General features: G+C 33.8%; 1 protein-coding gene across 1 annotated transcript; it reads left to right on the forward strand.

Annotated features, from left to right (window-relative positions):
• The first annotated feature begins 2,611 nt into the window (after positions 1-2,611).
• Positions 2,612-26,055, forward strand: LOC110383257 (ATP-binding cassette sub-family D member 3). The gene is made up of 15 exons (XM_049847051.2): positions 2,612-2,905; positions 3,385-3,639; positions 8,561-8,630; positions 14,928-15,025; positions 19,494-19,674; positions 19,985-20,054; positions 20,351-20,445; positions 20,820-20,937; positions 21,117-21,214; positions 21,351-21,543; positions 21,944-22,076; positions 22,537-22,711; positions 23,106-23,279; positions 23,605-23,709; positions 24,042-26,055. The coding sequence occupies exons 1-15, from the start codon at positions 2,799-2,801 to the stop codon at positions 24,174-24,176; spliced, it is 2,007 nt and encodes a 668-aa protein (XP_049703008.1). The 5' UTR covers positions 2,612-2,798; the 3' UTR covers positions 24,177-26,055.
• Positions 26,056-26,821: the final 766 nt, after the last annotated feature.

Below are 26,821 nucleotides of genomic sequence, written 5' to 3' on the forward strand. Positions count from 1 at the left end.
CGAACCATTTCGGGCCAAATTCGAACACCCTATAACTCAAAATCTATTTTGTTCACGCATATCAAATTTCAAGTATCTGTTGAGACCCCCTCACTTATCTAAAATACAAAATTTCATTAATATACCTATTGTAGGTCTTGAGATATTGACGTCAGAAAATCGCTATTTTTACTATACACTCACTGACTGACTGACTGACTGACTGACTCACTCATCAAAAACCTAGACCACTTCCAATGGTCGTATTGACTTGAAATTTGGCATGGAGGTAGGTCTTTATGTCAAGGTAAAGGGAAAAATCTGAAAATGGTCAAGTGTGAGTCGGTTTTAAAATAATGAAGGTGTTTTATACCCCTAAGGAACTAAAACGAACTAAATTTATCTATATTTATATAATGTATCTTCGAATGGTCGTACCGATCTGAAATTCGTTACAAAGGTTTGTATTTAGTCAAAGTAAAGTAAAAATCTGAAAACGGCCAAGTGTGAGTCACTTTCGAAAATAACGAATGTGTAACTTTGATCCACAAACATAATATATGATAACATGTCATGTCAGTCAGTTGGTAAATCTAGTTCATTTCTTTGTAAGAAGCGTGCATATTAAAAAATCTGAAAGATAGAATAAATGAGTCATTTCCTTAACTAACTTAGTCATATGAAAAACCATTGTCTGTAAAGTCGTTTTACTGACGATAGTTGAACGTGACAACGTGAGTAGCTGCCGATTGTGCCTCTTTGTCGCTCGCTGCGTGCTCTCGCTTGCACTTCAAGCCTTAAACGGAACGCCTCAGAGCGAGGTAACGCCGCATGAGTCATGTTTTTTCGTGCGTGCAGCCGGCTCCATCGATTTATAAGACGTTGTCACGTCAAAAAATAAAATAAACAACCTTACAAAAATAAATGAAATCCCACCCAAAACATAAATGTGAAAGACTGCCAAGTTCGATAATATGGGAACGCTTCGCCTATAAAGAAGTGAGATCTGAATAAGTACCAAGTTCCATACACATACCTCAGTTAAAAATAGTTACTTTTTAATGATGTTACTTGGCAAGTTTTAATAGAAAATTAAATACTTGATTCATTGCATTTAGTAGGTTTATAACAAGGTGTGTGAAAACTTGCCAAGTAGCATCATTAAAAAGTAACTATTTTTAACTGAGGTATGTGTATGGAACTTGGTACTTATTCAGATCTCACTTCTTTTATAGGCGAAGCGTTCCCATATTATCGAACTTGGCAGTCTTTCACATTTATGTTTTGGGTGGGATTAAAATAACACTAAAACTAATTATTTTAAAGCTGGTTTTGAAGCAATCATTAGCGTACCAAATCAAAGACTATAAAACCACTTGACTGCGCATACAGTGCCCCGACGCTCGCCAAAAAGTTAGTGATTTTGCGCGTACTATAAGGCTACGATCAGTACGATCCTTTAGTAGCGACCGTGAACTGACCAATAGTAGCCGCGGATTATGCCGCGTCCCCCCGCCCGCAGTGGTGAGTCGTGTTCTTAGAAGAAATTGGCGAGTGCGCTCTCTAGTGGTTATTTACTTTATGTACCAAATACATAGATATAATATTACTAAACAAGATTGCGCACGCTCAAAATATATATTTACGAAAATGAACTCTATTGTAACGCAATAAGGTACTAAATTGGTTGCATAATACACAGAGGCAAATCTGAGCCGAGAGGGATAGTTCGAACGGAGGCTGTTTGTCTCTTTCTAACACCTTGCCAGCATAAAAAAATGTTGTGATCAAAAGTTTTGTCTTCCCAAAAAACAATTGAATCACTTATATTTTTATCTTATTTTAACAATTGTAAGTCAACAAATTAATAACAATCGCATTAATTTATTCGTATTTATTCTTAAAACATAAACAACATAAATTTTTATTTTGCTTTTTTTTTATTTTCTAGCGGTAACCCTGAACATTCTTGGCGCGTAATCAGCATTTAAAATTTTGGTTATATTTTTTGTATTAAATCAATTTAAACTATTAAAATGGTGAAAAAGTGTTGCGTTTATATTTGTAAAAGTGAATCCTATGGGGGTTGCAGTATATCGTTTCACAGGTTAGCTAATATTAACATTTTCGTAAATCAAACAACTAGGGTGTCCATGAATTCTTGTAATGAGTCAAAATATGGGTGATGGATTTTAAAACTGTTGCACTATTGTTATAGCTTCCCAAAAAATGAAGGAAGGCGACATAAATGGCTTAGCAGTCTATATGTGAAGCCAAAATACAAACAAATCAGTCTTCACTTCGAATCTTCCTGCTTTCATACGGCTAATTCCCGCTAATTTTTAAAAGCCTATATTAGTATCTTAAGGTCACAAACTGCGTAAGTTAAAACTTCAATACCAATCTGTGTTTAATAATCTTAGCAAATTCGGATTTGTCTCACATAGCTTAATCTCATAGTCACCCTATTAGAAAGGGACAAACAGCCTCGGTACTAACTGTTTCACTCGGCTCGTTTTTTGGGTATAGGTGCGCAGTCCTGTTTACTAATATTATGTCTATGACCAAATACCACTCATCACCCATCACTATTAACATGGATGACAGTATGACAGCAATTTGACATTGACAGTTGACACTTGATGGTCGACTTTTCGTTCCAATCGCCTCACATTCTTGCACCCAGTTTAATTTATTTTATCGCGTTAATCTGACTGAGGGAGTGCTATGAGTGTTTGGTGCTCGTGATCGTGGAAATATTTCGCGTGTGTCCATTCAAAATAAATGGTGATTTAGACTTAAATCGTACGGCATAAACAATGGCGCCGAATTTTAGTAAAATTACTTCACGGACTGATGTGAAAATTGCATTAGCAGCTTCTGCAGCACTTAGTGCCTGGGTAATCAGGAATTCACTAAAGTCAAGGTTAGATGCGAAAAACTATATAGTCACTATTAATTAATAAACTATGATTGTGGTGGTAGTTTCAATACTCCTCTGTGTTCTTAGATTCTTTACACCTTTTTAAATACTTCTTACTCTTCAATTCGGTGTGAAACTTAAATATTCAATTTTATAGTTTTTTTTTACCACTACAAACAAGTTTATAAAAGGAAAATGTTTTGCATAAATAAATTTAAAAATCCCCATAATTAGTTATCTGTTTCTAGAAATATACATGCACTGTTTTTTTTTTTCTGTTTTAGTTCTGAATTTTATATTCAAAATTTTACTTTAAAAATTCTAATATTGATGGAATATCAAAGAATATGAACATCTAATTGAGAACCTTCTCCTTTAGCACAATTAGTTGAAATAAATTATAATTCAAAGCAGTAAATTTGATGAGTATCTTGATATTTTAAAGAAATACTCTCCATATAATAATAATATTTTTATTTCAGCAAACACAAAAATGCCAAGCCCGGCCGACTATCACCTGAAGAACAGATACAATACATGATAAAGGAGCGAGATAAAAAAGGTCCAAAAGCCCAGGTTGACGCTCGGTTCATCGCTGAACTGAAAACACTATGGAAGATCATGATGCCTTCAATGTGGTCCAAGGAGAGCGGCTTTATGGTCCTGATTGCAATCTCCTTGATCTCACGCTCTATGTGTGATCTATGGCTTATTCAACATAGTACATTAATTGAAGGGTAAGTGTTAAACTATAGTTTATTTCTTCATTCTTCATGTTTTGCATATGAACCAGGCTATGTTTATGTAGCTTTCTACTTTTTGCAATTTATCTAATTTATTAGATAATTCCAGAGGTTTTATAGTAAATTAACTATTGATTTTATACAAAACTCAGTACCTACCAAATTAAATACACATGCCATCTATTGTTTTGATACTGAATAGTAACATAAATTAAATTTAAATAGGTAAGTGATTCTTATGCAGATTTATCATGAAAAACCCATTCTGTATATTCATAATGGTTGTTACAAAAGATAACAGAAAATTATTATAAAAATGAATTATAGGCCTTACATAAATTAGTATGCTAATGATAGTAAAGTACTAGAACATAAAATTATGACTAGCAACCATAAAACTATGTATTATTTTATTCCTTTCAGTTTCTGTTAACAACAATAATACAATTTTTCCATGCTAAAAATACAATAGTTGCTCAAACAAGTTCCGAGTAATAAATATGAATGGAAAAAAGAAGAAAACAGCTCTTTAATTAATTAAGTCTCTTTGTTATTCTACACTTGTCATACCAGCTTAAGTTCTGTTACAAAGATTAATTAAGAATTTAAAAGAAAAAATAGACATGACAGCTTCTTATGTACGCTGATGTTGACACATTGATGGAATGTACAGAAGAATGATTGTCACACTGTTGTCACAACAAAGGGTCAAGGAAGTACTATATATACTACAATATACATACATGCTTATACATATATGTAGTTAGTCAGAGTATGTAAAATAAATGATGTGTGAACTGAGAATTTATAGTAGATGTTGTAAATGGCAACAGAGAATGCGATAATGCTGCATTACAGTGCACTTTTGTGATTATAAGTATTTTTTTAGTAATCATAAAATGATAATGTAATTTTTTTTGTGTGAAATGTTATTTTTAAAAGTTTTAGTAAAGAAACACTCGCACGGAAACATCTTATTCTAAACTGGATCAGACTGTTTAAGGAAAGGTTTAGTCCTAATATCATCTGTATGTAATACAAAACATACCTAAAAATAAAAACTCTTGGCTTAGTTGTACATAAAAAGGCTTCCAAGGTAGATTATGCAGATACTTATGGAGACAAAATATGGCCCAAAAAATTACTACCTATCCAGTCCAAATCTTTCATTCACTCGAGTTCTGCTACCTTTAACGTTTTAACACTTTCCCCTACAACTAAATATTATCATACAAGTTTAAACAATTCCAGTTGATGCATACACGGTCAAGTATTGTATGCAAACCAATCGATTTTATAACAGCTTTGCCAGTGACATTACTACATTCGTTTCACCTTTTCAAATGTATTTGTAAATCAAATTGCTACATTTAGAGGTTTAATGTACTTAGAATTACAATAATGGTATTTGGAAATCATTAAGTGGCAGAAAAACATTATGTTTTGAAGAAATTTTTAGGTATTTTAATGTTTGAGGTAGATATGTGAGAAATTCTGGAACAAAGTGGTTGATAAATCTGGTCCTTTGTTGCAAAAATGAATAATATAAAATTTTAGTTTTTTTTTTTTGCAGAAATAAAAGTAGTTTTATTTAATCCAGTCTGAATATTTAAAAGCGATACTCCAGTTGATAAATGCCATTGTTTTTATGCAGATTAGTTATACATATTAGACTTTTATCATGATTTTAGCTACGTATCTTTTTCATACCTACTAAATGTCGAATCTATAAAAAAAATTGGATAGATACGGTCGATTTTAATTTAGAACCTAGTAACAAATAAACGAGGTAGTCTTATCAAAATTACAAGTAGATATACAAAGATGATTCATACTAATCATTGACCTACTAAGATATTTAAAAACATAGGTATTGTTCTTGTCTTTGGAACTAGAAATCCTGAAAAATCCTGATCCTAATACTGGTCTTTTGAACTCATGAATGCACCAAAAATTTAATTCATATATTCTAGATCCAACCTAAATGTTACATGACATTGTAGTCAGCCGGTACCTAATGACAAAGGTCTTTTTCTTTACCTACTGACTATAGAGGTTCTAATCTACATGTTAATTCGTTTAAATCAAGAACACACTATTTGTGTTATGTTCTTCTATACATTGTTAACTTATCTCCTTCTTCTTGGTCTTATCCTCATGACTGAGGGACTTGGTTATGGTGAATCGCCACCATGGTTCCTCAAGCTGTCTACAGGATAGACTCTGTGGCTTCTAACTCAAGTTATTCGTATACATTATCTATAACATCTCTTCATCCATCTCCCGGGCTTTGTGACCCCTGATATTTGATCATTCGTGAATCGTGTATGTATACCAATCCAATGCATGGACTGTGTATGTTTACCCGACTACGAAGAACGGCTTTATTTTTACTCCTTTTTAACGAGATTCAATCCGAAAGTTTCCTCTTACGATTATTACAATTAAATCGCTCTTTGTATCATACGATAATATCGTGACGTGTTATACCGTTTATATAAAACCGGATTTCGAAGTTACGATTGTATCGAGTCTAGCCGGTAGTACAAACCACTTTAATGTGTGTTGTTTATCCTACAAATAGGAATAGAAAACATACCACATAGGCGTTCTGTAAACAAAAAAGTTGACCATGGAGTTTCATATCGTTTCTTCTCCATAAAACATGTTTCTTAGTTCTTACGTTTATGATGTTACTGGCCTACATTAACTTAAAATACATTGCAGTAGGTCCTTTCATTTTGCGTTCAGCTGGCTTTTGGACTTTGTTTCATTACCCATTGCTGTCTGTCTTTCAATAAAAATCTTAATAACTGCGGTGAAAGTAAACATTCACTGTTAAAGTTGGAACCATTTTTTTCATACGTAATATGATGACTCGCTTTGGAGGCTGAGCAGAGACCTAGGGACACAGATTACTTAATAGGATCTTATGATCTTGTCGTTACATTGTAAAATAGTCGTATAAGGAGTCATATTTTATTTATACACCGTACCTATGAAGTTCTTCGTGTGATAAATCAAAAGTAAAGGTTAATTTCGATATTGACTGTGAAAACCTTTCAAGGTATAATCTAAACAAGAATCGACTCTATAAATGTTAGTGGGTGAGCAGAACATAAAATACCATTGGGCTTCTAGCGTTATGTAAAAAAATACATTTTGAAATTGGGCTCGCGAGCGAGTCATTATGCAAGATAAAGATATGTACCTATGACATAATAATAATGTAGTAAGATTGGAAAAATAATAATTTGCTTCGCTATTGAGGCTGACTGCGTATTTAGGAATGGCATTCGAAATACGAGTTGGTCTTAGAATTTCTATTTAAATGCCTTTGCGTGTTTACTTACCTTAATGAAGACCATGGTTGGGGTATGCGAGAGTATTCAAAACTTTCCCTGCACTATGCCAGATATTGCTTTTAATACTTCTCGAGCTTTTCTGAGGAATGTAGAGTTTAGATTGATAAATAATGGGAAGTTTCTATGAATATGTTGGTGTTTTCAAAACCTTCAGTACCACAGTTAAATTGTCTTTGCTTTTAATTAAGGTATCGCACATCAAGCACTAGAGAAAACCCATTCGGTTCTGGATAATATTTAATCCTAGGTATTTATTTGTGTGATGTTGTGGTAAAGTAATTATATTCTTTAGGTATAGCTTAGACAAAGGTGTGACCAAAATTTAACACGATTTATGAATTTCTGTATAATTTTTAAGTGACCTTTAATGAACACTGGACACGTGTATAAAATTAAAATATCAAAAATGTTATTTCCCACACTAGCGAAACAAATGTCAATAAATAATATTTCGTTTTATTTTTATATTTACTTAAAGCTTTAAGTTGTGTCTACATATTTTTATAGGTAGGTGCAATCCCAATTTCAAGTGCTTGAAAGGAAGCATGTTAAAATTATCAGAAATCTTTGCAAAATTGCTTTTCTCGTACGATTGCTAAATGAACCTTGATCCCAGATCACTTATGACATGACAAGATCCAGTGGAATCAAAGTCCACTGGGTCTTATCGATTTCTCACGTAATAGCCGGAATCACCTCAAAGTGACCCATCTGGTTTATTGAAATGCTTGCAAACTTCTTTGGACTTAAATAATAGAGGCTAAAGTCCATCTCATAATTTTTTATATGTCGAAACTTCGTATACCTGTTTGGCAATCGGTTTTTGCATGTTAAATTGAATTTGTAAAATGTTATGCGAATTATTTTTATTAATTACTTTAGTTCTTTTGATTTATACAGAATTCTTCCTCAACTCTCTTCGTTCAGATTTTATTACTTGCTAAAAACCTAAAAGCTTCCTGGAGGTAGAAAATCTGATGATGTAGGTGCCAAAATGTATTAAATCGGATAAAAATCAATTTGTTATTATTCCTAACAGTTCGTATAAGAAAGTGTATCCTTTGTTTTATTAGTACGTTAGGTACAAGTGGTACAAGATTGTTGAGATTACAAGCACTTCTTCCATTTTATCTTCGAAACACAATAACTCTAATCTTTGTTCTGTTTATAACATCTTATGTTGTGTAGGAATATATCAAGTTCAAATTCCAATTTATTACACATAATATTACGAATGCGAATAAAATTATCTTATCCATGAGCCAAACACGTGTTTATGCTTATAGATATGCAGTTTGTAAAATAATAAGAAATACCTAAATGCTAAACACTATGTTGGACCCACCCTATTGTTTTTATATTTTGGCTATATGGTTACTCTAACTAACCACTTTCACATTGGCACATGCATAAGTACCTATGCATGAGTTCTTGGGTTCAATTCCCAAGTAGAACAGTAACATGATAAATTCCACCCTTACTACATAAGACTTAAGATATAATTTCCAATGCATTGTTACCTAGGTCCTAATAATGTTTTTTTGTTTCAGATCTATAATAACAATGGACCACAAGGAGTTCAGAAGGTTATTAACACAATTCTTCATTTCCATGCCAGTCGTTAGTATGATTTTATGATTTCTCACATTATTATCCAAACGAACATTAGAAAAGATAATCTCCAAACAATACCGACTTATATGAAAAAAGTTGAAGTTTGATTTTGGCTTGGTCGTGAAAAAACGGCTCTGCAGATAATTTTTATTCTAAAAATATAAATCTAGTGCTAATTTAAGTTAATTGTGCAATTAAAATAGATAAAACTATCAAATTATTGTTAAACTTAGTTTTGTTCTCGTGTTCGTGACGACGTTTGCAATTTCAAACAAGTTTATAATCAGCTGTTCAATGTGCCGGCTGTCAAAAGGATAAAGTTTGAATATTACTTCAAACCCGGGGAGTATAGTGTTTTTATTTTAATAACATTGTCGTGTACACAACATTACACCAACAATACACTACACCCAAAGCAATACACGGCTCATTGTTATGAGCTACTGTCATTGCAGTGCACACCGGCACAGTTAGTGTCTCATTCTGCCTTCAACTTGTGAAAACAGAATTGACGACGATAACGTTCGCCTACACACAATAACATTACAAATTACTCTGCCACCAATAAATTTTGCTGTAAAACCTTGACATTGCTGACCTACAAGATTGTACAATTTGATTGACCTTTATTACAAAAATCCCAACTTTGTATAATGTTGTTTACCACACTTATGCTTTAGCCTAGTATTTTGCATAACTGTGTAATCAATACCTAATTGTTGCGAACCTTCCATATCATATACTTTCCCCTTTCTTTATTTAAAAATTAATAAAAAGCTTACCCTCCATTTTGATATAAAAAATATAATCTTATAACTAGTCCACTTCTATATTTTCCAAATATCACAAATCCCTATACCTTTACAGTCTATTTCCTTTGTTCACTAACACATTAATCAACATCTTTAAAGCTATTCTTTAACTTTTTAGGTACTAACAATACAACAATTAGAGATGATGACCCGTAGAGCCACAGTCAAAGACATGGAAGAAAAACTCAGAGCTGCGCTGAGGGAACTCGAGTCAACTAAAACCTTGTGCAAGCAGCTACTCCAAGAGAGGGATGACAGTGAAGTCGAAGTGAAGAACATAATCGACAAAAACACTTCCCTCAAGAGTGAGTTGGCCGAGCTGCACATACAGTACATGGATGTGCTCGACCAGCACACTCAGCTTCAACAAGAGATGTCCTCGTTCCATCAGTGCAGTGACACCCATGAATTGGCTTTACAGCGCATCACAGAATTAGAACAGGAGTTATGTAATGCCCATAAGGCTATATCTATATTAGAATATGGTAAGATTAATGAACAGGTTACTAATACTTGCAACCTATTTGATGAGTTAGTTGCCTGTAGGTCAAACAAGTTGCCTTGTAAGTTAGCTGAAACTATTGACTTGACTGGTGATGATACCATTCCAATATGTCCTGTAGTTATGATGAGTCATAATAAATTAAAGAAATATATTAAAATCAATAAATTCATTAAACGGTCAAAGAGATTTTTAAAAAAACAACATCTCTTAAAATTAAACATTTCTCTTAGGAAGGACCGTATTAGCTTAACTAAGACACTGAATTCCTGTACTGCTGAATTAGAATATTATAAATCTATTTATGAGATGGAAACCCAGCAGCTCCAAAACGATTTAAAATACAAGGAGTCTTTGTTAAAGGATATTTTTAGTAAATATGAGTCTTCTCAAGACCAACTAAGCAAGCGGTTATTAGAGGCAGTGGAGCTGATGGACCTGGTGAAGTCCAACACAGAGAGGTATGAGTCTCTGACAAACAGCCTTTCATGTGATAGTGCAAGCCAACCATCACCTTCAATACCATTGCCTGATATATCTGTACCTACAACTGCTACAGAGAATATTCATATGCAAAAATGTAATACTTTGCTCTTCACAGATGCATTGGGTGCTGGCTTTGGAAAAATTTTACACAATTACCTTAGCCATCACTTTACTAATCACAGTTACCATGACATAACTTTTAACCAAATTGTTGAGAAAATTAGCAGTACAACATTAGATAGTAATTCTATAATAGTTCTATTGTTAGGCAGTAGTTATGGTACAACAAAGAGGACATTGTGAAAGGTATTGACACCTTACTTAGTTTGAATATGGGAAAATTAATGTTATGTGCTTTTCCTTATTCTGATAGTTTTTCAGAATATCAAAATAAATGTATATTTAATTTAAACTGCACATTACACATGTTGACATGTTGTCATAGCGACAAACTTTTATATTTTGACACTAATAAGTTTATTAGTGATTTCACATTGATCAAGGGAGCAGTATCTGTTCCTGGTAGTAGCAGACACACTATTGCTATGTTGATAGCCTATAATATTGACAATATTATATCTAATATAATAAACTATAGGGTAAGGGACGAGGGTATGCTGTATAGTTACACTAACAGCACACTGATAGATTGTTGTATGATGACGTCGTGTACGAAGGGGGGTCCACAAATACTATCTACCACCACTACCACCACCACCAATATGTTAGAAAATTCTAACCATATAGAACACACCGGTAACATAGATTCTTCTATGCAAGTTTTATCATTTGTGGAGAACACTCCTGATATAAATAATTTAAACTAATTATTAAGACAACAGAAGATATTCCAGTATTTAATAATTTTAAAGATAGTAGCAAGTTATCTTCTGGCGACTTAGTTAGTTGTAAAAAACATAAGAGTGAGCAACATATTTTAAAACTTTTCAACCAAAATATTCAGAGTTGCTCTTCTAAACTCCTTGAAATAGAATTAGTTTTAGAACAAACCAAGTTTGATTTAATTTGTATTACAGAACATTGGCTGAAAGATTATCAAGTAGAATCTATTAATTTTGAGAATTATTCTGTAGCTAGTTACTTTAGCCGGAAATCCATGATACATGGTGGCTCCTTAATATTAGTAAAAAATCCTATTAAATATAAAGTAAGAAAAGATATAGTTGATATGTCAGTGGAACATAATATTGAATTGTCCTGTGTTGAGCTAGATAAGCATGTGTTAGTGTGTGTCTACAGACCACCGCAACACCAGAATCTTGGTGTATTTGATTCTGTCATGGAAGATGTCTTGAAAAAAGTCAGTAGCAGTAGTAAGTCAGTCATTATATGTGGCGATTTCAATATTAATATTTTAGAAAGTAATATTGTAAGTTCGAGTTTCTTAAATCTTTTTAAATCATTTGATATGCGTAACGTTTTCGAAGAACCTACTAGGATAACACCAACTACTGCTACTTGTATAGATAATGTTTTTTGCAGCTGTGAGTACCTACATAAGGAAATAGTGAATTACTTGCCCTCTGATCACAGCGGACAAGTTGTCACTTTTCGCACTAACTCTCCACCAGAGAAAACACAAATAAAATTTAGGGAATATACTTTAAAAAAAATCGATAAATTCAATCAAACTTTAGGTGATAAACTGTGTGCACATAGCTTAAATCTTAAAAATTCAAGTGATATTTACGCCGATTTTTTCTCTATATTAAACAAACAATTCAACTTAGCTTTTCCAGTTAAAACTAAAATGATTAAGTCCAAGTTCTTATTTAGTGACTGGGCAACTCCTGGTATTCGTAAAAGTAGACAAAAGCTGTTTGAACTTTATGGTTTAAAGCCTTTTAGCACCGATCCAAGTTTCCGTGATCATGTCTCAAAATATTCGAAAATATTTAAAAACGTTTGTAAACAGGCTAAATCTATTCATATTAGAAATAAAATAAAAAATTCTAAGGATAAAATAAAAACAACTTGGACAGTAATTAATAACGAAACAGGTAGGCGAAAAGTTCGCAAAACTGATTTTAGCCTAGAAACTCATAAAGGCCTCATCAACGGTAACCTTGAAGTAGCTCAAGAGTTTGAAGCATTCTTCACCAAAATACCTTTCGAAACTACAAAATCATTAAATTCTTCAACCGCCGTATCTATCGATTTACTCAAAAAAAATGTAAAGCCATGCTGTTCAGTATTTAAATTTCAACATACCAGCCCCGAGGCTGTTGTTAAGGCCTTTAAAGATCTTAAAATAAAATCAACAGAAGATCTTTGGGGTATGTCTGTCAAGGTGTGTAGGTCAATTATTGAAACTATTGCACCCTATTTAGCTTACATCTTTAATGTTAGCGTAGACCAAGGCGTGTTTCCTGATCTAATGAAACACAGTAAAGTAGTACCTTTATTTAAATCGGGAAATAGCAAAGAATCAAACAACTATAGACCCGTTTCTGTTTTACCGGTTCTCAGCAAGGTATTCGAAAAGTTGATGCTTGCACAAATGTTGCGCCATTTCAATAAAAACTTCATTTTTCATAACGAACAATACGGTTTCACCAAAGGTCGCTGTACAACCGATGCTGGTGTAACTTTGATCAAGCACATCTTTAGGGCTTGGGAGGAAGCTGAAGACTCCATTGGAATTTTCTGCGATCTCTCAAAAGCGTTTGACTGTGTAAATCACGAAACGCTTTTGCAGAAGCTAGAGCATTACGGAATCAAAGATACATCCCTCCAGTTATTAAAATCGTATCTAAACGATCGGCAACTTAAAGTTCAAGTAAACGGCGTAAATTCACTGGGCTCAATGATGGCAATGGGCGTACCACAAGGTTCCATATTAGGTCCGTTCCTCTTTTAGTTTATATTAATGATTTGCCCTATCTATTTGATAATCAACCTAGGATGGTGTTGTTTGCCGATGATACCTCTCTTATTTTTAACATTGATCGGCGTAGACGTAACCTAGACGACGTAAACAATTCCATTATCCAGGTCCAAAATTGGTTCAACGCAAATAACTTGGCTCTTAATGAAAAAAAAACAAAATGCATTCGATTTTCATTGCCAAATGTAAAAAGTAGTGAATGTGACATAATACTCAATAGTCAAAAACTAGAATTTATAAATCAGACAGTTTTCCTGGGAATCACTCTTGACAAAAAACTACAATGGGGACCCCACATAACATCTCTTGCGGGTCGTCTTAGCTCGGCCGCCTATGCTATTAGAAAGATGAGGCAGCTAGCGGACGTAGAAACAGCTAGACTGGTATATTTTAGTTACTTCCACAGCATCATGTCGTACGGCATTCTGCTGTGGGGACGAGCTGCTGACATTGAATGCATATTTATCTTACAAAAGCGAGCTGTCAGAGCTATGTACAACTTACGTAGTCGTGAATCTCTTAGGGAACTGTTTAAAAAAATTAATATCATGACCGTACCTTGCCAATTTATTTATGAAAATATCATGTATGTTAGGAAGAACTTACATTTGTTTGATAAAATATGTGATAGACATAATTATAACACTAGAAATAAAAATAAGTTAGCTATCCCGCAGTTTAGATTATCTAAAGTACATACATCTTTCATGGGATATTGTGTCAAATGTTATAATAAAATACCAGACAACATTCTGGAATTGAATGACTTGCGGTTTAAAACTCATATAAAAGCCACACTTTGTAAGCAAGCATATTATAAATTAGAAGATTACATTCAAGATAAAAATGCTTGGAAACATGCTGGTCCTGCTCCATAGGACATACTGACAATATCTAATTAATTAACAAATTAAAACTACACCAGCAAATAAAATTGTATTCATCTTTTGATTATTTGTTTGTAACTTTGTACCAAAATATAAACCAATTTGTAAATGTGAACACCATGTAGCATTTTAATTGTCACTTTATTCTCATTTGTCTTTGCGATTCTACATGATCTTCGCATGCTTTTACTGTATGTATCAATACATACAAACTGTAATACTATATTATTTTTAAAAAGAGTAACCATGGAGTTTCTTGCCCGTTCTTCTCCATAGGAAGCTACTTTTGGAATGGGCAACTAGAATCAAACTTAGTTATAATTTTGACGTTCATAAGTGCTTGTAAAGGCCTAAATGAAATAAATGATTTGACTTTGACTTTGACTTTGACTTTGAAAAAAATTTAAAGATTTCCTTAAATTACATTTTTAAATTAAAATAAATCTCTGGTACAAACTTTGTGTATTTGAAATAACATTAAAACATATAATTTATTTTGCTTAATATTGAAATTAAAGAACCCATACCACTTATACACATCACTTTTCAATCATTTGCTCAAAAATCATCTCATTTTCCTTCAATGTTTTCGTTTAATACACCATAAAATTTAGTATAATTACGAGTAAGATAAGCTGAATCAAATCATATTATCATAATCGCATTTATAATTTTGATAATTTCTGATAATAATGTTTTCCGTTTCAGATATCGTTAGTAAATAATGTACTAAAATGGAGTATAGGAGAACTGAAGTTACGACTTAGGACCAATTTGACGATGCATTTGTATCAACAGTACCTGAAGTAAGTATTTTTAACCATAAGCATGACTAATATTAGCAATAAAGATTAGTATTAATTGTTTCTGAAAGTATCGGGAAAAATATGAAAACTTTTTTGTCCTTCAAGCCACCTGGTCCTAAGGACCAAAATTTGTAAACTGTCAGATTGAGTAAGTATTCCTTTAAAAATGACACAGAAATGCCAACATATGGTAGATTGCAGCCTTCAAAATGACCTTGATATGCGTATCAATTATGTAGATAGTAACAACATAATGCGATATATGCCTCCAGCTCAGTGAATATTTCTGACTGATAAACCAACTAATTATAAAATGAGATATATTTTCGATTGCCACCTGTTAGTAGAATATTAGTAGAATGGATGGCGATAGTGATGCTAAAAGCCGTTGACTGCAGGTTCATAAGTCAACTTCCACATTGAATTGACAAAATGCTTTATCATATACCTATGTAAGTCTAGCCAAAAACAACCGGCCTTGACCCAGGATCTACAAACTTCTTTGATGAGTCAGCAAATTAAGTGTATGCAAATCTATACGGATATGTCCAAGTTTCTTAATGACATCCTAAATAAAGGTAAATAGCCTGACCTATAGTGGTCCCATTTTGATATCTAAATGGTATCTACTTAGCATAATCCACTTGACTATTGTCTTTGACCGATTTTTATGTTAAACTTTTAAGTACAAATTTGATGCCTTTCTTTCCTGAAGAATGTTAGAAGATTAACCCTAGTACTTTATCAGATATCTTAGATCGTCCTAAACTTCAAAGATATCGAGAATCTAGTCGTCTCTGTCTACTCATCTTAATAGTTTAGTTAGATCGGACGCAGCCAAAATTATTACGAGACTTGCTGACGTCATACCGACCGCAAAAGGATAGTATTATGCTATTATTGTTTTTGTGAATGTTAGCTCTATCATCATTAGCTTTATTAACAGTTATAATGTTATGGTTACTGTCCGTGGCTAAGAATAATTTGCCGTGTTCTGTTCACGATTTATTCGCGTACACATGCTTCTATTTACATCTCGAAATTACAAAAGTTACAACGTCCAAATTAATGTAATAAGCCAGTGCTGCTCGGCGTCCAATTAGAGTATTATTGATACTACATATAATATGTTCAAGGTTAAAGAAACAATTGATGAGGTATTCTATCGTGATGGAATGAAATTGATCTAAAAATCGACGGCCTCTATATCTTATCTAGCATACTTAGATAAATAGCAAAAATAAATGATTTATTAAATCTGCTACTTTAATCTTAATCAGAAAATTATATCTAGGTAGTAAGTACCCATACATAAAAACAATTATATCTTCTTCTTCTATAAACAATATAATCAGGCCCCAGTTGCATAATTCAACATAAATATTTACAACAAAAAAAAAAAAACTATCTTAAATCCAAGACTCGTTACTCATTCTTGATATCGACATAAGTGGCTCTGTCGTCACCGATGGCCACGAAATGGCGTGATGTGGTAGACTTTGAACATTACTATAGACTTTGCACCTTTGAAATCACGCAAGTCATTGCCCGATGACGATTTAAGTTTCCTCCGCGCCTATGTGTAAACCTTTTATGTAACTGTACTTCTTACGATCATGTTTGCTAATTTAATATAAAAATTATAACTTCCATATAGAGTTGAAAATGTAAGCGGTTTATTGTTTTTTTTTTTATGATTTTTTTACAGAATGACTGTCAATTGAATTATTTTTAAACAAACTGAGATCATCAAGACATTCCTAAATGATTTTTTAGTCGGTGCATAGTGAAAGGCTATATTATCACTTTTTTAAATAATTGCATAAAATTGACGCCATATAATAAAACTACATAATTTTTCAATAGCAATAGAATTAAAGAAAAAAAACTATGTTTGAATTGTAATCTCACAAACTTAACGCGTGTTCTGTATAAATTAATTTGTATTGGGCAATGTTAGTGACCTCTGTTCTGTTAACATTTACCCATCATGCAAACGAGGAAGCACCAAACATGAAGACAATGACACTTTGTTTTAATTAAGAATTATTCTTACATAAATACCTTTTGAAATAAATATAAAAACAAATGCAGTATAATGTATGTACGGCTATAATATAACTAGTGAAAGTTTCTATTGTAATAGGTATCTGTCATGGTCACTAGATTTCAATTTTTTAATTATACAAACTATCAGCAGTTTCCCGCGGGTTCTAAACTATTTCTCCTGCGTGGATAAAATATAGCCCATGTCCCCTGGAATAATGTAGCTTCCCAACAGTGTAAGAAATTTTTCTCAAGAGTAAAAATATACAATAGCAAATATTCCTCCTTGGTGTAGATGTAGATGTGCATATAAAATGGCTAGTAAAGATTCCTAGAAAACTTTACTAACTAATTACCACTATGCACTATTCTTCATTTTCCATCCGAACAAGGACAGCTGGTTTCTAGTTATCTAGTGTACATGAAAATCAATATTGAATGTTAGCTATCGGACGATCGATATTAAGATAACCCTTATCCTTTTCTAACTACCTTGTATTTGTTCTGCAATTTACTTAGAATTTGGAAAATATGTGACGGTACTAAATTCGTAGACTTGGGTCAATTAGATACAATTACAGTATTTTTTTTACAAGTTGTATGTAGTTCACAGTATGTAGTCGCAATGATACAGCAAAATGTATTGTTTAGGTTTTTTGAACTCGGAAAATCGGCTACCGTGTTGAAACTTGACCAATTTTTACTCTTTTGGACATGAAAGAGTCAACAGTCTTGATACTTGACATAAGATTAAAAAATATTAATTAAAAGCCTTATGCAAACAGGAGGAAGGAAAATTATTTCTTATCTACTAGTTTTCATATGATTTTCAGGTAATAGATTGTCAATGATCGGTGATTATTTAAGTCTAAAGTTCAAACATGTTATGATTCAGCCTTATGTAATTTATTAAGATAAGCTCTGAAATTGTTATGACTGTTCGTGTAATACTATCGTCTCATAGGCTGATAATACTCTTGATGCATAATTATGGCCGACAAAAATTGCAAAAACATTAATATGTCATTGTATTTGATGATGGTGTACAATTGAATGAGGCGAAGCACTAAGTACCATTAATTCTAGCATAGCTGTTTCAATCTTAAACACTGGTACACAACTGAATCCAGTTAGAGTGGAAGCCTACCCAATAAGGCTAAGGTTACAATTTCTCAAATGTTACGGTGACTTATTTGTCTTTTATAGATAACAGCAGGACATTATGTATTTAAAAACTGATCGTACGACTCATCACCTACTTACATAGCCTTTTGCCAACTATGTTGTGGTCGGCTTCCAGTCTAATCAGGTGCAGCTCAGTACGAGTGTTTTACAAGGAGCGACTGTCAAATTGGCAACTCTCAACCCAGTTACTCTTGCAACCCAATACCCCTAAGTAAAAGGGTATAATTTAGGCGATCACCAAAAATATTTTTAAGACTCTAAGCTGAGGCACCAAATAAAATAAACAACTTCAAAAAAAATAAATTGACTTTATTAAAAGGGCACTAAAGTATATAATATTATGATCCAAAAAAAATAAAATAACATCAGAAAAATCGCAAATCTCGCACAAATATTATTTTTGGTTCCCAAAATGGATTAATGGTCACCAAATTCTATCCAACTAAAAGATTAATATTACTACCAAAATCAAAGTTAGTGACGAAAACGAATCGCTGCAAAACCGACTCCACGTAGTCTTGTCTGCCCTACCCCTAGAGTGCAATTCAAAACCGCGTAGGCGCGGAGGGGCGAGGCGGCCTGCGAGCTAAGGCGCAGGTAGTTTTTAAGGCTCGCCGCCGCGGCTGAGGCTGGCCGGCGGAGCCGGCCAGCAAGCCGAAGCTGCGGTGGTGAGCGTGAAAACCATCTGCGACGACAAGCTCGCATGGGACCGCCGGAGCCCCGCAGTGCCGGAGCCGTGACGGAAACCATGCTTGCTGCATGTTGCGTGCTTACATTTTACTACTGAGTTACACACAAATTCATATAACAATAAATAAGCGACGTACGTTTGGGAACCCCAGTATATTAATTGGTATTTGGGAAATATTCTAGCGATCGTTAGCTTTTTTAGTCTAACAAAAATGACCAAATTAGGAGTCATGGTATGACATAGTTGGTAACATCTAAGTAGTGACAATATATAATATTTGGTCTAAAGTGTATTTTAAAGGCGTCCATATATTTTTTTAGTAGTCAATAATACGAAAAAATGGTTTTACCTAATAATATTTTTGGAAACGTTATTTGATGACCATTTATCCATTTTGGTAACCGTTTAGAATTTTTTTGGTAGTTAAATAGGTACTTTTTTGGGTGGTGTTTAAACACAAGCCTAAGTAAAACTGGTGGTCGCAAATCACAAAAAAGGACTTTAATGTCACTACAAGGACCAAATTACAATAAAAAATTGTTGCAGGGGCTTCACTTACTATCAAGTATCAAACCTTGACAATCGGATATCAAACGCTGACCAGTTGCTGACCACAGATATAGAGAAGTTCTGCGATACTGTTGTAGACTTGTACAGTAATATTAGCAAGCCTATGCTAGATATCAGCATATATCTGTACAGACTCACTGTTAATTTGGGAGCTTCGGTAAGTTTTGACAAATTGTTTTCAAATCTTTGGTTCAAAAATTGGTCCTTGTGACAAGAAGTTGATTTTTGTTTTTGATCTATAGTCTATATGACTAGGCACTTAACTAAAATTGAATAGTCTTGATATGACATTTTACACAATTACATATAACGGAAAAAATGAACTAAATTAATCAAAAAAGTCCTCTCAAGATAACCTTCACCTTTAGTTAAGTGCTACTACAATGCAATCAAGGTTTTCAAAATGTAAACTTTTCGAAATAAAATAATAATAATTATTAAAATCTTTATGTATTTTATGATTTCAGACTCCTGGTATAATGATGGCATATTTACTCTTATCTGGAGTATTCCTAACATACCTCAGAAGACCAACAGGTAAATACTGTCACTACAATAATTTATTTAAAGCGCGGAATTTGCAACGATTACAATAGATAGGCATTATTCATTTACCTCAATAAATATTGCAGGAAAAATATATAATTTTACCTTTCACAAAATGAAATGCTTTAATATTATGAGTTTACTTTTACATACTTCTATCTTCTTTTTCTTTAATGATGGGGTCGAACTAGTTATATTAGTTTTTGGTCCTTGCGGTATTCACACAAATGTGTAAGTTTCTAAAACACAATGCCTGGGTGTTATAGCGTCATAATCTTTTATTTCAGCTAAGATGACGGTCCAAGAACAGAAACTGGAGGGAGAGTTCAGATACGTGAACTCCAGGCTGATCACATACTCGGAAGAAATTGCTTTCTATCAGGTGAGTCAAGAATTATATTCATTTTAAACAAATGTAAAGAGACAAGGATCCATGACATGATAATGAGACATGTCATTTGATGACAATACAGGTCCAGAGAAGACTTGAAGAATTCAATCTTCTGCTTACCCTTTATCAAACTATGTTGAGGCCCGCTTCCATTCTAACTGTTTTACATGTAGTGACTGCCCATGTGGTCTCCTCAACCCTTCTGGTTGTCAGACTTTCTGGTTTATGCAGATAACTAGCGACCCGGCCCGGCTTCGCACGGGATTACCCCACTATTTAATGTATGTTCTATCTATTTAAGAAACCGCATGTAAATCGGCGACTTTTATACTATGTGATAAATATTTTGTTTACTTCGTTTCCAGGGCAACCACCGAGAGCAACTAACGCTGCTGGCCAGCTTCTACAAGCTGACGAGACATCTGCGCAACTTCCTCAACTTTAGAGTCGGCATGGGCTTCATAGATAATATTATTGCTAAATGTAAGTTTTATTTATCTAACTTAACTTAAATATAAAACGAAATAAAGATGGACATCCAAAAATATTTTTATAAATTTTCCTTCACCAAAATGTCGGTTATTTTAGGTGTTAGTAATCCTCTAAGAAATAATAGCTTAATACTAAAATGTCTACTAACAAATCATATGTTTATGTTACAGACATAGCCATCACAGTCGGTTTCTACGCGGTGTCCAGGCCATTCTTCGCTATGGACCACAATCTACTCACTACTGGAACTGAAAATGACAGGTTCAAGGTAAAATTCGCATCACAATAAGCCTATATGAAAGTTCAAATAAACTCTTCGGACTTTTTAGATTTGTAAAAATTCATTTCAAAATATCTATCTGGCTTATAATATAATATACCTGAACCAAATATTCCCCCAACAGCACTACTACACATACGGTCGTATGTTAGTGAAAATGGCGGAAGGCATCGGGCGGCTGGTGCTGTCAGGCCGCGAGCTCAGCAAGCTGGCGGGGCTGACGTCCCGCGTCACGCAGCTGCGGACCGTGCTCGACGACGTCAACAGGGGCAACTACACCAGGACCATGGTCGATAGGAACGTGCAGAATGGCAGCGGTGAGTCACGTCATACTACATGTTACACAACATGGCGGAAGGCATCGGCCGGCTGGTGATTTTATTTTGATGAATTCATATTATGAAGGATTTGTAGGTACTATGTATTGGATACGAAAATCTGGGATTCTGGGATTTTGACATCATATCTAATTCTTATTTTTTATGTGTTCTTAAAATTGGATATTTTTATCACATCACGCCTGTATGATTTTCCTAGCCAGCAATTATTATTTTAAGTTGCATTATTTATGATGTATTATTTTATTTATTCTTCATATAAATTCATGATGAACTTGCCGCATATAAAACTATGATATGAGATACTGTATGAAAACATTTTTAACACGAAGTTATTATGTACTCAAGAATAATTAATAATATTATTTCCTTGTTATAGCGGAGTTACCAGCTCTGCTAGCGCCGGGCGCGGGCCGCATCATCTACCAGGACAAGATCATTCGCTTCGACAAGGTGCCGCTCGTCACGCCTAACGGAGACGTGCTCATTAAGGAACTTACTTTTGAAGTGCGGTATGTATCACGTACACAATGTTAGCAATTAGATTTCTGTTTTATAAACTCGCGACTATTAGTCATTGGCTTGCTCTAAAGTGCTTACCAAATTCGCACTTTTGCAGGGCGATTGCATGACGCATGCATGCAAAAATGTCATAAAAGAAAAAGTTGTGATCAAAACGTCAAAGCTGATCCATAGATCACAACTTTTTTTGAACATATTCAAAAAGCAGAAGGACCAAACATGCGTACTAAACGACCATTTAATTAACTTATGAAAAATAAACGCGCTACTGGTAATTCCATTCAAACCCAAAGCATTACATAAAGAAAATAAAAATCTTGATTGATAGACTGATTTTATTACATCTGATTTTATAAACGTCCAAATTGAGAACCTCTATGAAGTCGGTTTAAAAATACACCTAAATTCAGTTCAGTAAATTAATACATATTCCCCTTTCTTCATCCCCAGGTCCGGTATAAACGTGCTAGTCTGCGGTCCGAACGGTTGCGGCAAGTCATCTATGTTCCGGCAGCTGGGCGAGCTGTGGCCCATATTCGGCGGGACGCTCACTAAGCCGCCTAAGGGGAAACTCTTCTATGTACCACAGAGGCCGTATATGACGCTCGGTACTTTGAGGGATCAGGTATGTGAAATTTTGAATGTGCTAACTAATTGTACTCGTATCCCGAAGAGGCTAGTACCCGCATATGAGTAGAAAGTGGCATATGTTTTCCAGGGTCTATATTATATATAGACCTTGGAAGACGACTTAAGCAACTTTTAACAAACAAAAAATTAAATTGTTTTAGTTATTGTGTCGCGAAAGTGTTACGGGCATATATTTTGGGCATTTAAAAAATATTTTACTATAGTTGATTTTAAAATGACATGTTTACTTAGATTCGTTTTTTTTTGTATTTACATACCAGTGTTTATCTTTTCATGAACCAGTCTCCAATATTACGTTGGTTGCAAAACTCCAGCGTTAATAATTTCCAAACACGTTGCTGACGTTGCTAATTTACCAATTTTCACAGATAATCTACCCGCAAACCCGCGACGAGATGTTCCGCCGCGGCCGCGCGGACGAGCAACTGCATCGTTTCCTCGACATAGTGCAGCTATCCTACCTCACCAACCGCGAGGGAGGACTCGATGCTGTGGAGGACTGGATGGATGTACTGTCCGGCGGAGAGAAGCAGAGGATAGCTGTGAGTTTATAATATTGCTTTTGTGGTATATAGGTTGCAATTAGAACAATAGAAAAATTAAATTTGTATAACATAAAGATATTCAGTTAGAATTTATGACTATAGTTTAGTATGATTAGCGAATAGAACGAAATAGTTTAGTAAGAATGATGACCTATTTCCATATCTCACCCTAATTTGGAAAAAGGTGTAGAGAGCCCTAATATTCTGCTAAAATTAACTTCATTTGCGCCTCCATTGTTTGGACCAGGGCCCAGCTTTAAATAAAACCAATATGTGCACTTGGGATTTTTTAAAATCTAATATGTGTATGTGATGTACCCAGATGGCACGTCTGTTCTACCACGAGCCGCAGTTCGCCATCTTAGACGAGTGCACCAGCGCCGTCTCCGTCGACGTCGAGGGACAGATGTACCAGTACTGCAGAGAGGTACGGAATATAATGATTACTTCTTACTTTTTGTAAAAAAATATAGAAATCCAAAACAAGTCTTCATTTTGGGCATACAGCTTCTACAAACTTAGAGATTAGCTACCTACTAGAGAAACCTCGTGATTATCTCATCAAATTGTGAAGTTTGTTCCGCTATTTCTTCTTCCCAGTATACACATACATAGAGTATGGTGAATTGCGTTTTTGGGGCTGTCTTTTATAAAATTGACCTTTGAAGGGCTGATGTTTGTCTTTGATCTTCTCTGGGTAAATAAAAGTACGAAATAAGATAGTCTACAAATTAATAAAACTTGCTATTAATTTCACAGGTTGGCATCTCCCTATTCACGGTATCACACCGCAAGTCCCTATGGAAGCACCACGACCACTACTTACAAATGGACGGCCGAGGAGGTTACGTCTTCGAAGAGATTGACAACGAAACGCAAGAGTTCGGCTCGTGATCCTCCCCCTTGCTAGACACCTTCATACGGATCGCTGTTGACGCGTTCCTTGATCTAATGCATTTGGAGCGTTGGGATCGTGTCGCCAATTTTACTATCGTGTAATTTTTAAGATAATTGTCTATTGATAAGGCTAAAATGAAAATAAAGTTAAGTTTAAGCAAGAAAAATTGATATGGCATCACTTTTGGATGTCAGTGTCTTTTGCAATCTGTGGCAAGTATAACCGGCCAGTTATGAACGGTAATAGTATCTGTGTAAAATAGGTTTCAATTCAAAAGAGTTTTCGTGCAATACCTGCATATTTAGTTGTTCCTTTTTGGAATTAAAAGACAACGCTTCCTGTGCATTAGTCGTGTAAAATAAAAAAGAAATTGAAGAATTCAACTCTTGTTGATCTAGACTATTTTGTAAACAGTTGTAAAAATATCTAACATTAATGTGAAAAACTTGTACTCATATGACAACTTATATTCTACGATTTTTACCTTACTATCTTATCAAACCTTCTTTGAAATTGAATTTATATACAATGGGCTCAACTAAAAAACTAAATAAAAGAAATCACATCACTTACATAAGAAGTAAATCTAGTTACATTATAATTTAGAGGCCGAATTTGCTTAGTGAACCTATAAAACCAATATACAGTAAAATAAGCAAGCCCCATCTAGGACGATTTCATTATAATTCCGTAGCTCAATATCATTCTCTTCTAAAACGATATTTTTAAACTAGTAAAATCGATGCACTTTAAGTAGTAAAGTTTTTAACATTTATATGTATATTCAAGGGGATCAGCTATTCAAAATGTACATGTTATTTAATTTAACCTTTTAACAAATTCAATAGAAATATGAAATATAATTATTTATAATTGATGTATTTTAAATGTGCTAAATCATAATATACTCGTCAATGTACAATTCTCAAATACTTATTGTATGTTCAAAAATGTAATCCTTTTGTAGTGTATAACAATACTAATAGATGATAGAATGAATTACCATAATTATAGCCTCAGACTATTCTTATCAGAACATTTTAACTAATTAACATAATTACCAGAAATATCTTTTTACTCCGTAAAGTGTCTAAATATTAGTAATAAGGTTCTATTCTATCAGATCCGAGGCATACAATTCTCTTAGCCTTTACTTCGTTTTAATAATACAAGTACGCAGGTACGCAAATTTATATAAACTTGTGTAATTTTCGTGTTTAGAGTAGCTATATACGAGTTACCACTGAGGAAAGTTATGCAATGTAAGAAATATAATTATTATTCTGTATATAGAGACAGTTATTTATTAATGTTATGTGATAGTCAACAAATGCAATGACATAAAACTTTTATTTAATAGAAGATGATGTAATTATCTTTCGATCAATCAATTTTCTAAGATGTGAAAAATAAAGTAGAAAACTATCAGGATTTCTATTATGCTCAGCAATTAGTATTTATCTTGAGGCTAAACTCCCTGTCATAGAAAAGTTCGTCGACGTACGTCTATTACTTTACGCGTCTATGAACACGCCATGACAAATAAGGCGGTTCACACACGAGAGACCACGCGTCCATGAAACAAACGCGCAACCGCCTCACTGGTCACATTTACTCAAAACAAACTGACAATGAAATGGCCTTGATACCAACAATACTTATTTGTCTTCTATCAACACGTAATAAACGAATTCTGCATAAAATTAACAAGGCCATCGTATCGCGCCTTCGTTTTACTTGAGGCCGTGGCCCATTATTTGTATAATTTACTGTGAAAATGTTGTTCGATGTGACATTGCTGTGATAGATGTTAAGTTTTGTTGTTCTTAACGTGTCGGTGGGTGCTGGGTCAATAAAGAGGGTTCAGGAATATTATTTTGGTTTTTATTCCATTTTCATCATAATTTTAGCGATTGCAAATTAACATAATTCAGTCTCTCAGTTTAATTTTCTTCGGGATGCACATTGCAATTGCAGTTTTAACTTCATAAAACTCCAATGTCAGTGTGTGTTACCGTATGTTAAACCTTCGTTGGATTTGAAGACAGACAACGTTATAAATGTGTGAAATATTCAGAGCAAATTAGTGGTAATAAAACAGGTAAGTTCTCGCAATTTCACGTTATAGCCCTGACCTCCCACAAGACTTGATGACGTAGACTTGTTATACGTAAATAAAATAGTGTAAGTATGTATTATAAACATCGCAGGAAATAAATGTATTTAGCACTATAAAAAATGGTTGATCAATTTATGACGCTGGGAGACTGGATAGGCTTCTAAATTATGTCATTTAAATCAATTTGATCAACTATCTAATAAACTAGGCTACGTAAGAACATAAAAATTAAGATACGCTAATTTAATTTTACCGCTAAATTGACCAGCATGAGCAAGCGTTGTATGACGTCATGTGACGTTATCTTTTTTTGACGTTCGTATTTCGCAACCATCATGGTGCGTTCATTATTTTATGCACCAACAAATCATTTACCTCAAATTAAACGAAAATAAATTTTAGAAAACAAAATATGCTATGCAGATGCTTACTTATATCAAGTTGATTACTAAAACACCTAGAACCATTTTCTTCATGACAAGAAAATAAACTTTGTCTATAAAGTAGTGAAACAAAACGCAT

The sequence above is a fragment of the Helicoverpa armigera genome, chromosome 4 (assembly GCF_030705265.1).
Source record: "Helicoverpa armigera isolate CAAS_96S chromosome 4, ASM3070526v1, whole genome shotgun sequence".
NCBI classification, from domain to species: Eukaryota; Metazoa; Arthropoda; class Insecta; order Lepidoptera; family Noctuidae; genus Helicoverpa; species Helicoverpa armigera.